At 34.4% G+C, this 15550-nt stretch overlaps 1 protein-coding gene across 1 annotated transcript in view; it reads right to left on the reverse strand.

Moving 5' to 3' along the window:
- The window catches only part of LOC145241307 (malonyl-CoA-acyl carrier protein transacylase, mitochondrial-like), a 99123-nt gene that overhangs the window by 34543 nt on the left and 49030 nt on the right, over positions 1-15550 (reverse strand). The window contains exons 2-3 of the mRNA XM_080104150.1: positions 13693-13780; positions 2971-3191 (exon numbers count right to left, since the gene is read on the reverse strand). Of these exons, the coding sequence (XP_079960276.1) occupies positions 2971-3191; positions 13693-13780 (309 nt within the window). The remainder of the gene's footprint in view (positions 1-2970; positions 3192-13692; positions 13781-15550) is intronic.

Consider the following 15550-nt stretch of genomic DNA (forward strand, 5'->3'; position numbering starts at 1 on the left):
AGGCGATGTAGACTTCCTATCTTGCCCCACGTTCCACTTGTTAGGACACTCGGACCATAAACTTGTTATGGCCCGTTTGAACTTAAGTGCTAGGCCTAAACTGGCCGGATACTGGAAGTTCAACAGCACCTTGTTGGAGCTGGAGGACTACCGGTTGAAGGTCACTGAACTAATTCAGCGGGCTTTAGTGAGGGCGGTTACAGGGAGTAAGTGGTGGGTTAGTCTTAAGGCCAAAATTAGGCGCTTCTCTGTCCAGTACAGCCAACGCCTCGCGTTAGATAAGGCTAAGGCAAAGAAACGCTTAGAGGATAAGCTGACCCGGGCGGTGGAGGAGGGGGACCCCCTAGAGTTACCACTAGCTAAACAAGATCTCAACCGCTTGGCTAGCGAGCGGTATGAAGGTCAAGTAGTTAGGGCTAGGTTAAAGAAAGTTTCCAACGAGGCTGTGAATGTTGACGCTGTTGAGTGTAAGGCTGCTTTAAGGCGCAGTTCGGATTACGGCAGGTCGGGCGGCTAGCTGTGATGGTCTTATTACTGAACATGAGGTCATTACTGCATTGAAGCAGGTCGGCTGTAACAAATCCCCGGGGCTTGATGGTTTACCTTACGAGTTTTACTTGAGGCTGTCGCCCATGTTGGTCCCTATTCTGAAGGATATGTTCAACCATTTGTTTGCTCAGGGTTCCATCCCTGGACAGGTGACCAAGGATGTGATCACATTGCTGAGGAAAGGTCAACGGCATGGTGGGGTGGAAAATTTCGACGATTTTAGGCCCTTGACTCTGCTAAACACAGACTTAAAGATTTTGGCAAAGATTCTTGTGAATCGTTTGCAGATTGTCATCACTGACTTGATCAAACCGGACCAGACTTATGCTGTGAAGGGGAGATCGATTCAAGACAATTTGCATTTGATACGCTCGATCATAGAGGGGACAGAAGACGACGCCGAAGCCGCGCTGATCAGTTTAGATCAGTCCAAGGCATTCGATAGGGTCAACCATCGGTTCCTAGGATCTGTGCGAGAGGCCGCCAGATTTAATCCAGAGTTCCACAAGTGGATCTTTGTTCTGTATGACAGGCCGACGGTAGCGGTGCAGATCAATGGTAAGCTGTTGGAGTCATTTGCTGCGTCAGGGTTGTCCGCTGTCGCCTCTGTTGTACGTCCTGGCGTTGGAACCCCTCCTTCGCAAGTTAAGGGACGAGGCGGCTACACCAGTCCTGCACGGAATAGCTCTCCCTGGAGGCACACGAGCCAGGGTTTCCGCGTTCGCCGATGACGTCACCGTGTTCGTGTCTTGCCACACAGACGTTCAAGCGGTGGTCGAGGCGCTCGCTCGATACGAAGAAGTCACAGGGGCCATCTTCAACCGCAGCAAGTCTGTCGGCCTGCGGTTGGGGGCCTGGACCGGGGTAAACTCGCTTCCAGGTATTTTCAGCTGGACTGATGGACCAGTCCGTATTCTCGGTGTCTGGTTTGGACCGGGACTTCAGCTGGAAAAGAATTGGTCGGAAGTACAGTCCAAGGTCAAATCATCGGTGAAGACTTGGATTGGAAGGAAATTGTCCTTGAAGGGTCGAGCGGAGGCATGTGCTACATACGTCTTTCCGCTCATCCTTTACCGTTTGTCTGTACTTCCTCTCCCTGCAGAATGACTAACCCGCTTACAAGGGCGCCTCGATTCACTATTGTGGAACGAGGGTAAGCATTATGTCTGCAGAGAGGTCTGGGTCGAGAGTCTGAGCGAGGGAGGCCTGGGGCACCCCAGTCTCTTGTGTCATAGAAATGCCGAGACATTGGCTTTCCTGGGTCGTTCGCTTGAAGAAGACGCTCCTTGGGTCCCTGTGGTTGAGAACTTGTTTCCCAATCTCAAACCCAACCCCTCGGTAGAAGGTCGTTGTAGACCGAGGGGGGGAGTCTAAGTTCTTCTCCGAATGCTGGACCGCTCTTAGAGCTTTGCCGGGGACCAGTGTCCTCGATCAGCCAAGAAAGAAACTATATTGGGAGTTAGTGGAGGGGACCGCGAAGGATCCACTTTGTAGACGGATGGGATGGTCGATGGAGGTTGTCCGTTCTCACTGGAGTTGGGTGCCGGGACGGGAGATTCTGAACAATTCAGAATTTTCCCTTACTTGGTGACTGGTCCGAAACGCGCTGCCCCTTTTCGACGAACTCTACCGGTATAAAGAACGTACGAGGCGCTTTTGTCCGTGCTGTGACGAACGCGAGCCCGAAATGATCGGGCATGCGTTTTTTAGTTGCAGCCGGATCCAGCCCTTATTGGAGTACGTCGGAGAGGTAGCGGCTTGCATCGATGCCAAGTGCCCACTCGATCTCGACGAACGTTGTTTTGTCTACAACATGGAGCCGCCGTTCCCCAGGGAGGAAAGAATGGTTTTCCTGGCGATCCTAGCAGTTACGATTTTGTGCGGGACAGTTTTGAATAAATCAGTTTGTTTTTTTTTAAAAACCCACTCCCTGTTTATTAGGAGGAGCGAAATGAAAGCTACAGTCTGATATGACGAAGTCAACAAACGTTACTTAGCTCTCTTGAGACAACTGGCTTGCGGCCTGTGATTAGAGTCGAGTTTCGCTTTTTTTTTTATACCGAAAACCGAATGTAACGCGTGCCGATGCGGGAAATGTGGAATAATTAACGTTTGAAAGTCAATAAAATTAAATAGACAGGCGATCTCCGTGGGTAACTCTGAGATATTACAATTTATAGATAATATAAAAAGTTTTAAGAAGTTGTGAAGCGAGCAAGCGCTTCTTTGAAAGAAGCCTTTCGTGGACATCGAGGAAAAGCGAACATACATATACACATACATTTTCGCTTTTATATATATAGATTTATATATTATATTTATAAATTACAACATTTTACTGTAAGATAATACAATTAGAAGCAAGTTGTAAAAATATGATTATATTTTGATCATATTATATTTTTGATTTCAAGAACAAACCTGTTCATGTCCTGCAATCACTTTACAATCTGGATATAAATAGTTGGCCACATGACAAATTGGATTCTTTATACCATGTTTTTGTTTGCAAACTTCCCGGCTGACTTCCATTGCAAGGCTCAAATTTGTTTTATGTGTACAAAATACAGACAGCATACCACTTGGAATAGCTTCAGATGCAGCTTGCATCACTTCTGCTCGAACTTTCACCAATTTTATAGCTACAAAATAGAAAAGAGAGACTTTTTCCAGTAAATGAATGGCTATTAATGAGATCATGCCATTTCATGCTTTTTAGTGAAGAAAGTATAAATATTGATATAAACAAATAATATATAAAATATAAGTCACAATTTTTGTTTGGTTCTGTTTAAGCAGACAACTATGTATGAATATTTCCGAAATAATATTTTATTTCATTTATCAAAACTGACTTATTTTACAACAAAATAAAAATTTATTCACTGAAATTTGCAATTTAATATTCATGAAAGAGTCTTGATTTATTCTTTTAAAAATTTCAACATTTTATCAAACTCAATTTTCAAGAAAAAATTAAAACTGCAATGTTTCTTTTCCTGTAAAACAAAATATTGATTAGCTGCTGTAAGAATTAAAAGACGATGACACCCTCCTCTAATCTTTGTAAAAAAATATTACACTAGCAGAACCTGTTACCGATAAGTGTAATAATTTTATTTATTTTATTTTTGTTGTAATAAAACTGGAAAAGCTTATTTAATTAAAGAAATATTTACTTGTGTACATTCATAAATATCTTAATTAAATAATAAATAAATAATTTAAAAAATTATTATATACACAATGATTATATGTATACAAGTAAATATTTCTTCATTTTTCTCTGGAAAAAGGTTAATATTTAACTTCGTATAAGTTTTTTTATTTACTAATATTATAAAATTCTTGATAATGTTTGTTTGATAGTGCCAAGTGACAATTTATTCATTAAAAAGTTAAAACAATTATTTATTAATCTTCTATATATATAAAATGCAAAATGTGTGTTTGTGTGTGTGTGTGTGTGTGTGTGTTTGTATGTCTCGCAAAAACTTTCCACACAGATTTTCACAAGTTCGGTATCATTTTGAAGATCAAACCTTCGGACGATGAATATTGGAAAATTGGCTAAAAACATTAGTTCCTTCACCCTCAGTGGGACAGAGAGGGGCAGCAAAAAATCGTTCCTTCATGGCAAGATAGTCATATACACATGCGCAAAAAAAATAGTCTTTCTTGAATTAGTTTTAATATTAAAAAAAAATGCCCCAATTTTGCTGACGCGCTCTTAGCTCAGTGGGTTAAGGCACGGCATCATTATCTTAAGGTTACAAGTTCAAACGGTGATGTAAGAGTTTTTTTTTTTGCGATTCACATTCACTGTTTTTTGTTTTTATTTTTCGGATTTTAAGAAATTTTAACATTGTTCGTTTGCATCACATTCACTGTCCCCCCCGCCCTGATATCTTTAAGAAGTTTTAACATTGTTTACTTTTAATATAATATTTAAACAGGGTTATTACTTCGCTAATTCTTTATGTTCCATTTCGTTTTGATTTAACCCCACCCACCTACCCCAACACACACCCCCCACCCCAACACACACACCTCACAGGCAACGCTGGGTACCCCCCGCTAGTCTATAATATAAATCTCACCTGTTTGTTTAAAATGTATATATGAATGTATGTATGTATGTCTCGCAACAACTTTCGACAGAGGCGACGGATTTTCACGAGATCAGTATAATTTTTAAGCTCGACCTTTCGGACGACAAATATCGAAAAATTGGCCAAAAACATTAATTCCTTCATCCTCAACTGGACACTTTTCTACAGGAAGGGGTCGCTTTTTTTGCCGATATTTTCAAAAGTCATCCCCTCTTTTCGATTGTCTAGCCTTAATTTAAACCTACATCACTTCTGGTTTGGCGATGGGCGCAACAGTTAATGCGTCACGTTTTTTTTTCACTTTCTTTTCCTTTTGGTTTGAGCCTGCTTGCCTACTACCTCCTTTTTTTTTTTTTCTCAACCAACACCCTTACACACACCTCTACTTTCTTTTCTGCCTTCGTGTCACGGATTCGAGCCTGCCTGCCTACTAAAAATTTTTTTTTTTTGTGCTCAACACACACCTACAAACACTCGAGCAACGCTGGACACCCATGCTGGTGATTAAATAAAATTACAATTTGAAAGAAATTAATTATTATGAATGAAAAATTACACACTGAAACCAAAAAATACAGAATTTTATTTACTTTGTTATGGATGTCTGAACGTAAATTTTAGAATTGATTCAATCAGTCGCAAACTGGCAGGTTTAGAGATAGGATGTTTACACATTCATGCAAGGAAAATATTAATGTTTACACATTCATGCAAGGAAAATATTAATGTTTACACATTCATGCAAGGAAAATATTAATGTTTACACATTCATGCAAGGAAAATATTAATGTTTACACATTCATGCAAGGAAAATATTAACAGATAAAATTTATGCAAAAAATGTTACCTTATTAATAACATTAAATGTTTTTTGCAATTATTTATTTTTGGTGAAAATATTGAATAAACAAAGTTCCAGGATAATATTGTCAGTTTGAGAAAATTAATTTTCTTTGAATCATAACAATATTATTAACATGAACTTTAGGAGCTTTATTTTTGTGATGTTCCTAATAAAATAATTTTTTTTTATTGTTACAATCTGCAACGCTTTATTTTCATAAAAAAAGCAAAAATTAATTCATGACTTTTGTAAAGGTATTTTTTGTTTACACAAAATTATAGATTTCCAGTAAGATTTTAAAAATAATTGGTTCATTATATTCTGTTAAGCATAAATTAAAATTTCACTAAAATTGACTGATTTTTGTGAATTTTTAAGTGAAAGGAGAGGTTAAAATGTTGATATATTTTGGGTATCGGTCATTCTTTTTTTGCGCAATGTTGATACATTTTTATACATCGTCCATTCTTTTAGTATGTAGACAAATAATTAACCATTGTTTATATTTTTCTGTCTTCGCTACTGGAAAATTGTAAGTTTCATTTATTTGTAATCTGGAGACTTTAATTAAAATAACATATTTTGTAATCAAGAAAAAAAATTACAGTTTATTTACTTATCAAAAAAAAAAAAAAGGTGTTACATCTGTTCAGTCCGCTTTTATTAATGGAGAAATTCTTCTAGACTTAAACCAATTCAAGAAAGAATGTTATTCGCACATGCATGTTTTGCTAAATTGTCATGAAGGAATGATGAATCAAATAGAAAAGTTTTAGGCTTACAGTTTGTAATTTTTTCTCCAATCAAGAGTATTTATTAATTTTTACCTTTTGCCATAAGTGCTGCATCTGTTTGGTCCTGGGTTAGTGATGGGGAAATTCTTCTCGACTGAGGCAGTTTTTATTTTTTTTTCCCCCAAAACAATGGAAAGAAATCATTGGCGGAAATTTTGGAAAGAAAGTTTTTAAAAAGTATCAAAATATTGCAACAGATCACAGGTTTATTTTGTTAGAAATCCTATAATTATTTTGTAAGAAATCTTATAATTATTTTGTTAGAAATCCTATAATTATTTTGTTAGAAATCCTATAATTATTGAATTACTGTTTTGTTTAACGAACATCCCAATTTTATTGCATTGTATGTGTTTTGTTTTCATAGTAGTAGTATTCTGTGTTCAGGAAAACACAAATTGTGTGTTGTGAGTGCTGCCAGGTGTAATTTTTAGGTAAGTCTGCTGAGTATGCATGAATGAAAAATGTAAACAAAAATGTAAGTTTTCTGGGAAAAGGAGGTTCTGCCAGGGTCACAGTAACCGAATTTCTGTTGGTTGGTTGGTTGTTTTTGTTTTACGGCATATCAACCCTTTTCAGGTTATTTAATGCCGAATCCAGTGATTTTGAAGAAAATTTTTTTAATAGAATATATTTGTTTTTTGCAAGTCAGTTTCTATTGAACCCATAGTTGGGACCCTAACAGGTACTACCACTCCGGGTCAGAGTGGACCTGGAAGCAATGGCAATTAAAGGGTGGCTCCACACTCCCCAGAGCCCGCAAGCTGGAGCCTCACCATCGGATATAGTTTAAGGTCATATCCAGAACCTTCTGTTGGTAGAAGACACAGTGTGATGATGTGCTTGAAAGTGGTTTATAACCGTTTGAAAATCGTGTTATTCGTTAATTCCAAGTAAATGCATGCTAAACGCAATCAGAACTAACTAGACTTGTGCCAAAGAGAGTTCATTATTACAAGCCGTGTTGTAGAAAGGACTAACGGAAAATGTACGAGAAGAAAAACTAAACATGGACAGTGTCTTATTAAAATCTGTTGCCGGTTACATTGAGGAGAAGAAAACACATAATGCAAATCGTGCCACCACTATTAAATACATATTAATTTGAAATGTGAGGCTCCAATTAATATAAGATTGTTTGATAACAGATGAAAGTGAATAATAAGTTGAGCAAAGGCAACATCAAATAGTAGCTAGTAGTCTGACCATATTGAATTTGTATGTAACTTTCTGAAGGACAATAATTGCTTCTATTTCTTACACCGATGACTATACTTTCATATGCAAAAAGAAAGTTTTATAAGTCGCTTCATAATATTTCAAGTAAAACGTTATCAGGTATCCTGAATTGGTTTGTTTATGCTGCAAAAATGGGTAAAAACTGAAATTTTTGTGTAATAATTTAACTTACAATATTTCAGCTATTTTCAGGTTATATTTATGAAATGGTATGTAAATAAAATTCAATTTTTCCTCTTCCTTATATCAATTTTGCTTGTATGATGATTGGCAGGCTGATTTGAATTATGGAACTATGTTAATGACAAATGTGTTTAGTCCCAAGTTTTTCAACAGAAATTTTTTAGTTCTGTTATTTAATGTTTGTACTGCTCACGATTTTAATTAATTGACTTTGAATAATCACTCTATAAACGTTATTTTTAATTTGGTGGGTGAAGTATCAAACTTTAAGTTAATTTTCATAAAAAAATTTCCAAATTGAAAACTTCAGTAAATAAAATTTTACTGCAATTTGATTTCACAAAGTGATGTTTTTCAGGCCAAATAAAGCATTTAATTTCACAAAGTGATGTTTTTCAGGCCAAATAAAGCAGGTTTTTTCAATAATTATCAATAGGATTAATACGTATCTTATTTAATATCATGAATGGCTCAACAATAAAATAAACAGGTTTACATTTTTTTCAGTTTCAAGTAAGATAAGCTTTTTGTTAAGACAACATATGTCTAAACATGCCTCACCACAATGTGCATGTTAAAATAACTCCCATTTTCATGACACACATTATAAGAGTAAAAGCAGAGTTTCACTCTTTATTCCCCTCCCCAACTCTTTATTTTCTTTCTTTCTGTTCTACTTGTTTCTTTCTGTGACTTCTTTTCCTTCTCTCTGGCCTCTTTCTTTTCTTTCATCTCTCTCTTTTCTCTCTCTCTTCTTCTAGACCTTTTTCTTACAGTCTTGTTTCTCTTTCTATGTTACCTGTCTCCGCTCTCTCTCTCTCTGATCCCTCTTATTACTCTTCCTTTCTGAATAAATATTTTAAATTTCCTGATACCTTATCTTGTTTAAAAGAATTGTGTTTAATTTTTATTTTGAAAAATATTTCATCAAATTAGGTTCCTGTTTTATCTTTGGTGACCCATAATTCTTCAGGCCATGGATCATCTTTGATTTATTTTAATGGATCATACTATACCATTTGATTTCATAAAAGATCCTCTCGGTATTTTCAACCAATATGACATATTCTTTATATATTTTTTATGTGTGATTTTGACGTCAATTCCTTTTTTTATTTGTTTTTTTTTTCATGTGAAAAATCTGATCAATCTAGAAAATTTTCCATTATTAGAAAGACATCAACTTTCGTTTTTTTTTTACATTCCTCAACCAAAGATTAATCAAATAGAAAAGTTTTAGGCTTGTATCTTTCATGGGTAAAAAGGTTTGGTAAAGTGTAAATTTGATTCATTTTCACAACTACCAAATTGGGCTTCATAACAGATTTACATGTTTGAAATAAGTTGCTTTTTATGTACAAATGAAAAAAAAATGTAGTTTAATTTGTATGATATCATGAATCATGATAAGTTTCAATGCTAATAAAATTTACATTAACAGTCCAAATTACTCTTTTGTATAGTTTCTACACAATTGATGTGATGGCATGTGACTTTCATCAACATTTAGATTGAAAATTATTAATTCTGTCTATATTATCTTTCTTTTAATGAACTATGACATATTTGTAAAGATTTTTCATTATTTGAAGCTTTTATCTTCAGTTATAAACCGATTAAGCATTACAAGTATTACAAAAAAAAAAAAGACTAATTTTGAATGGCCATATCTAACTAAAATACAAAAATAAAATTAATATTTCTTTTTATATATTGCAGCATTATATATGCATATCTAAAAAGTTTTTTGGTATGTTGAAAAAAAAAAATTCAGTTTGTGATACTACCTGGGTGATTTGTTCCTGATTTTGACCTTTTGTTTTCATTTTAGTAGATTTTGTTAATTCTTTTAGGTTGTTTTTAAAGTTTCAATTAGACTTAGACATAAATCTTGATTATTTTGTTAGATTGGTTTCGTTTTAAATGATTTCTGTATATTTGCTTTTTGATAAGATTCTATTATTTTGCTTGCTTCTGGGAAGAATATATTTCTCTTGCAGTTCACTTCTATGATTTCTCTTTTATTTATAAATATTTTACATGTTTTAGAGAACGCCGAGTGATTTTCATGGCAGTTTGAGCATTTTGCTTTATTTGGGCATTCTTCTTTAATATAATAAAGTTTGTTTTAAGCACATTTCCTACATACATTGTGCTCTCTAGAAATTTCTCTGTTGTGCCTAAATTTATATCTCAAAGTGGCTGGTATATACTGCTTGACTTCTTTGATTATATATTCAATTTCTTTTGAAATAGGAGGGGTGTTAAAAGTAAGGTAAAAATGTTAAAAGTATTGGTGTGTATAGTTTGACCATTCAATTTAAGGTTGATCTGAATAGAACCTTATCTGGTGGACTGCTTAAACAAGTTTTATTGTATGCATTCTTGGATGGCATAAAGCAACTCTTGTTTAGGCTTAGGATAAAATGCCAGTGTCAATCTCTTTTCCAGACAACATATGAATGAGGTGCAAAGGACTTGCTACTGATCATCATGCTACTGATCAAATCTGTGTTAATGAAATTCTGTACTCCGTATTCTTGCTACATAAAACTTTGTTGTACTAAGAAGAAGAAAAGCATTAGATTGGTAACCATGAGGGATGAAATATGTGCATATCACAGGATCAATATGGTGAAAATTCGGACATACACTAGAAATTTCACTGACGTTGAAGCATTGGTAGTGCATGAAAAGTCATTAAACGTTGTCTGCCATGTTAAGATGCAATCATGTTGTTTATGCATTTAATTACACAAACTTCTGTTGCAGCTAATGATATGCTGCTCTTAATTTAGGGATTAGCAATATTCATGAAAATATATTCATTTCAAATGTGAATATTTCAAAGTGACATATCTGTGAAGTAGATTCGAAGATACTCTTAAATTTAACAACTTCAAAGACATTCTCAGCTATAACAGATTCATGTATATGCAATGTTGAGCCTGGTCAATACTTAGATTAGTCACTATTTAGAAATATTAGGTATTGTATGCAAATCTTAATCTAAATGGCCTTGTAAGCATTGCAACTACAGTGAACATTAGAGATTTTTCTAGCTTTCCTGCAACACAACGGTGAAACATCATTACAAACGAACATATTCTTGGAAATCAAAGATGGCAATGCCTCATGTGACTTCAACCATTTTGTTTTCATGTCAGGTACACAAACGTTGGTGAGCCACATGTAATGTGGAATTCAGTTTTTATAACATGGGAAGATCATCTGTGCCAGATTTGCTTTCTTTAATTTCCCTTCCTCTATTTTTGGCAATCAAGATTTTATATATATACTAGCGGGGGGTACCCGGTGTTGCCCTGGTTTTTAGAGGCGTGTGTGGTTGGGGGGTGGCAAAATGAAAACAAAGCGAAGAATATCATAAAAATAAACAATGGTAAAACTATTTTAAAAAAATCGTGTAAAAAAAAAAAAAAAAACAATTAAAAAAATGAACGTGCTGCTATACAAACGGTCCGGCGGTGTCCGTGTGTTTAAAAAATTCCCAAAAAGTTTGAAGGGAGGGGGGGGGGGTTCGAACTCGAATCATTGAGGTGGAAGCGCCAAAGAAAAAAAAAAAAAACGTGATGAATTTACTAAAAAGTGAATTAGGTCAAATATAAATTTTGCAGTGAAATTTGTTTTGGATTAGTTTCAGTAGTCACATCACACTCGAATTCTAAATGAATTTATTTGTTTTAATTTTAATGTAAGTGTAATGAAAGTGAATTCACGATATTGTTGCGTTGTAATCTTTGTGTAAAAATAAATGTTGAGTTGAAAGTACTAATAAATAAAGGTCATAGTTAGATTTCACGGTTAGAGTCGTTAAAACCGGAAGTAAAATCCGGTTAGTCTCGCAGATTGTATCTTACACTACTGAAAAAAAAGCAAAAAGAAAACAATAATAGTAATCGCGTTTTCACGATTTTTTGTTAATTTTTTTTTTAGTTCTATTTTATTATGGAAAAAAACAGAAAGCATAAATCAGGGTAAAAAAAAAAAAAAAAAAACACGGCACAAGTAACCTAGTATGATTCCAAATCGGTGTGTGTCCTCATACTGTTCCTTGTGAACGCATCTGCTGCGGTGTAAATGGGGAGAGGGAAAAGGAGGAATCTGATAGAGAGAAAATTTGTTGTAACCTCCATTGAATCTAAGCGATTTTGGCAGTGGACTCTCACCGGAAAAAATATAGGAATGTACCATTGTCGAGGAACTGTAGAGGTAATAGGCCTATAGCAAACCTCAGATAATGTGCTACAGTCTGTACGCATTACATTTGCATGTAATGTCATGATTTTTAATCCTATTAAGGTCAAAGTCGGAGGGGAAAAAATGAGTTCATTTTATTTACATAGATAGATAGAAGAAGATATATTATACGTATATTATATATGAAGTGCCTTTAATAAAGTTCTAGACTTTTTTGTATGGGTACTTTTATTGATAGTATACACATGAAACTCTAGTTTCTTCAAAGTAATCTCCCCTGGCTGCAATGCACTTGTACCATTCCAACAACTTCTGGAAAGCCCCATGGAAGTCCTCATATGTAAATTGCAGATAAAAAAAAAGGAAGCACAATGAATATTCAGGGGCAAACATTTCAGGAAGAAGTGGCAGCGACTCTGAGTTCCCAGCAAAACGCCAAACTACTATAGAATCAATATTGGCTAAAAAGAGAGTTTGGAAAACTAATGATCCATTATCCAATAAGAGAAATGATTATTTTTGATATTAAACCATATTCTGTAACATCTGACATTGGATTTAATAGGCTTTATTTTATTTTATTGCAAAACTTTGTTCAAATTACAACAATTCATCAAAAAAGTACTTCATTGTAAAATAATTTGATATATTTATAAAAGTAAAACAAAAATTCAACTGTTTCTTGCTGAAATTAGCAGCATTTCATGAACTACAAACATTTGGACAGCTATAACAGATAATGCTCCCTTTCTGAGTTTGACATGTCATTGGTTTTCAAATGATTTTGAACTGTGCAGAGCTGTGCTTACAGTTGTTCCATTCCCTGATGCACACACAGGTGCAAGAATAAGTAAAGAATTGCACAATGTTCTGGATGAGTATAAAATCTTCAATAAAGTTTTCTTAATCTTGCAGGATTCAGTAACAAGTATGGTTTCTGGTGTCAGGGAATGTGATTTAGAATAACTATCATACATTGTAACTCAGGCTGTGAAGACAACGATTACATCAAACAGAAATACAGTTTCTCACTTTAATCGCTTTCTATTAGCAATTAGTAAATTAACTGTAATACAGGATCAGCTTAATTTGGGAAAAAACTCATTCAAGATGTGACCACATAATATGTTGAATTCAACATATTATAAGCTGAAAATAAATTAGGTAAAACAAAAAGTTCCTGTAATGTGCTGTTGATAATATTCCTACATTAACAACTTACCAATGGAGATGTTTGAAAAAAATATCCAGTTTGTGAGTCCATTTGAAGAAATCACCGTAGAAGCAAGTCACAGAACATCAACCATATCAATAATACCTACAAATTTAGCTGTGAGGTTATTTCTGTCAAAAGCTGTCCAATTTAATTATAGTATTTCTGACTTAAATGGAATCTTTCTTACCATTGTTGAACAATTCAGATTATCAATGGAAAGAAGATTTTCATCCGATCTAAATGATAAAAACTTGTGTATGTCGACTTTCCTAGACTCATGCTGCAAATATTAATTTTGCACAAATTATAAAATCACCATTTTCTTGTGCTTTTGTTTCCTGAAAATAGCAAGACCAACATCAAGATATGCCATAAAATTTCTGTATCTTCATAGTCAGCCATATATTTTCTTTTTCTCAATAGCAACTTAATTTAACACCGTTTAAATTAGTGTTGTGATTTCTAACTAACCTTGAATGTAAATTTTCTGTAAAAAATTCTCAATAAAAATAAAAAATAAAAAAGTAATATTCTCACCATCTTCAAATGTTATTGCACCAGAAAAGACAAGAGCGGCAAATTCACCAACACTAAATCCAGCAACAGAAATACAGTTCTCAATCACCTGAAATAAGAAAAGTTGCAATTTTAAAAATTAAAACTTTTCTAAAATATATTTGTATAGATTAACATTGTTTAATCTTAGGTTCTTATTTGGAATTCAACGTAATTTAAAAAAAATAAAGATACAGAGAAATCTTTATGATGTACGTGCCTGTCATGGAACAAAGATGTCATATTCCAAAAATCACATAAATTGATCAAGTATAATTTTTAATAAGAAAATCAAATTTTATGATTAAGCAAAAAGGAACTGTCTCACATTGCTATCTTGAAACCCTCCCGCCCAAAAAAAACAAGTCTACAATAATTAAAACTTACAAGATCAGCCTTGTAATGCTACAGATTTCACATTAATCACTTTAAACTATTTAAAAATGATTTTCTTTATAAAAAAACTACTTTATCAATTTACAATATTTCTGGAAAATGACATTTCCATTCTGTGATGAATATGTACATCATAATGATTATTCTGTAGTTCTTTTGTTTTTTTTAATTAAGTTGAATTCTAAATAAGAACCTTTTTTTAATGCTTTTATAAAATTTTATGACTGTAGTATTTCTAGAATCATTGACTTAATGAGCACTGAATGACATTTTTGTTTTGTTGAAATTGATATTCTTTTTGTTTTTTCACACAAAATAAGGCACAATGCCACTTTAGCATAAGAGTCTACTATTTGGGAAAAAATTCACAAGGATACTACATAGGGAGTTGGGCAGCAAGATGTCTGTTTACATTACACTCAAACTTTTGCATGTCAGCACAGTTAAGAAAGCAGGGACCCAAGTGGGAATTCCAAAGTTTAGAAGTTCAAAGGAAGAAACTATTTGAGTAAGAAGTTTTCCGGCAGCTAGGAATCTCAACAGTGTAGAGGTGGGATTTTGCTGCTTGTCAGGTTAGTCAGGGGTATTTACGATGGGGGGGGGTACAAGTTAATTTGTATGCACCACCATGTTTGTAGTACTGGATTTGATTGTGGAACTATTTCACATCGGTTCTGTTGTTAGCTAATTTTCTGCCTAAGACTCTTCACTTTTTTTTCAATCAGATCCAATATGATGCCTCTAATGCTTCTTGTATGTCCTTTGTAAAAATCATTTAACTTCATGTTCATACAATAAAAATGAGATCACAATATGTTGATTAATGTAGCCTGGAGCACAGCCAAATAATATTCAACATTCTATTCTTATTTTCCCTGGTACTTTGTCAATAGATCCCCATATCTTTCATCATTTTTATCTTGAATTACAAAATTATCCTCTCAATGCACAGTTAGCTTCAACACAATTTCAACCTTCTTTTTTTTTATGCCACACAATAAGATTTGATCTCTGCTCTCTAAGAACTAGTTGGAAAATCAAGGTATTCTGAAGATATGCCAACAGAAGAGTTCGTCCACGAAGCAATCGCTCCAGAACTGCTCCAAGATTGAACATGTTTGGGAGATCAGTTAAAGATGTAATTACACACCATCAAAGCCGAGGTTAAACCTACCGTTGGTCCATAGGTCTACAGTGTTCACTGCTGGTCCCAGGACTGGTTGCCTGTATCTTGGCCACTGTGGATCATCGTGTGTTGTCCGTGTTCATCTAGGGTGCTGTGTGGTCTATAGGAAGGAGCTAGCTCAACTCATTCTAGGTGAATGCTATCAAGTTAGTTTCCTTGCCAACTAAGATGACTGTAGCTTTGAATAACTATCCACTGTGCATGTTGTTCCATCTTAGTACAGAAATAGAAGATTACAACTTTCTGATGTAATAGTTT

The sequence above is a fragment of the Euprymna scolopes genome, chromosome 1, assembly GCF_053919585.1.
Source record: "Euprymna scolopes isolate OS-2025 chromosome 1, ASM5391958v1, whole genome shotgun sequence".
Lineage (NCBI taxonomy): Eukaryota > Metazoa > Mollusca > Cephalopoda > Sepiida > Sepiolidae > Euprymna > Euprymna scolopes.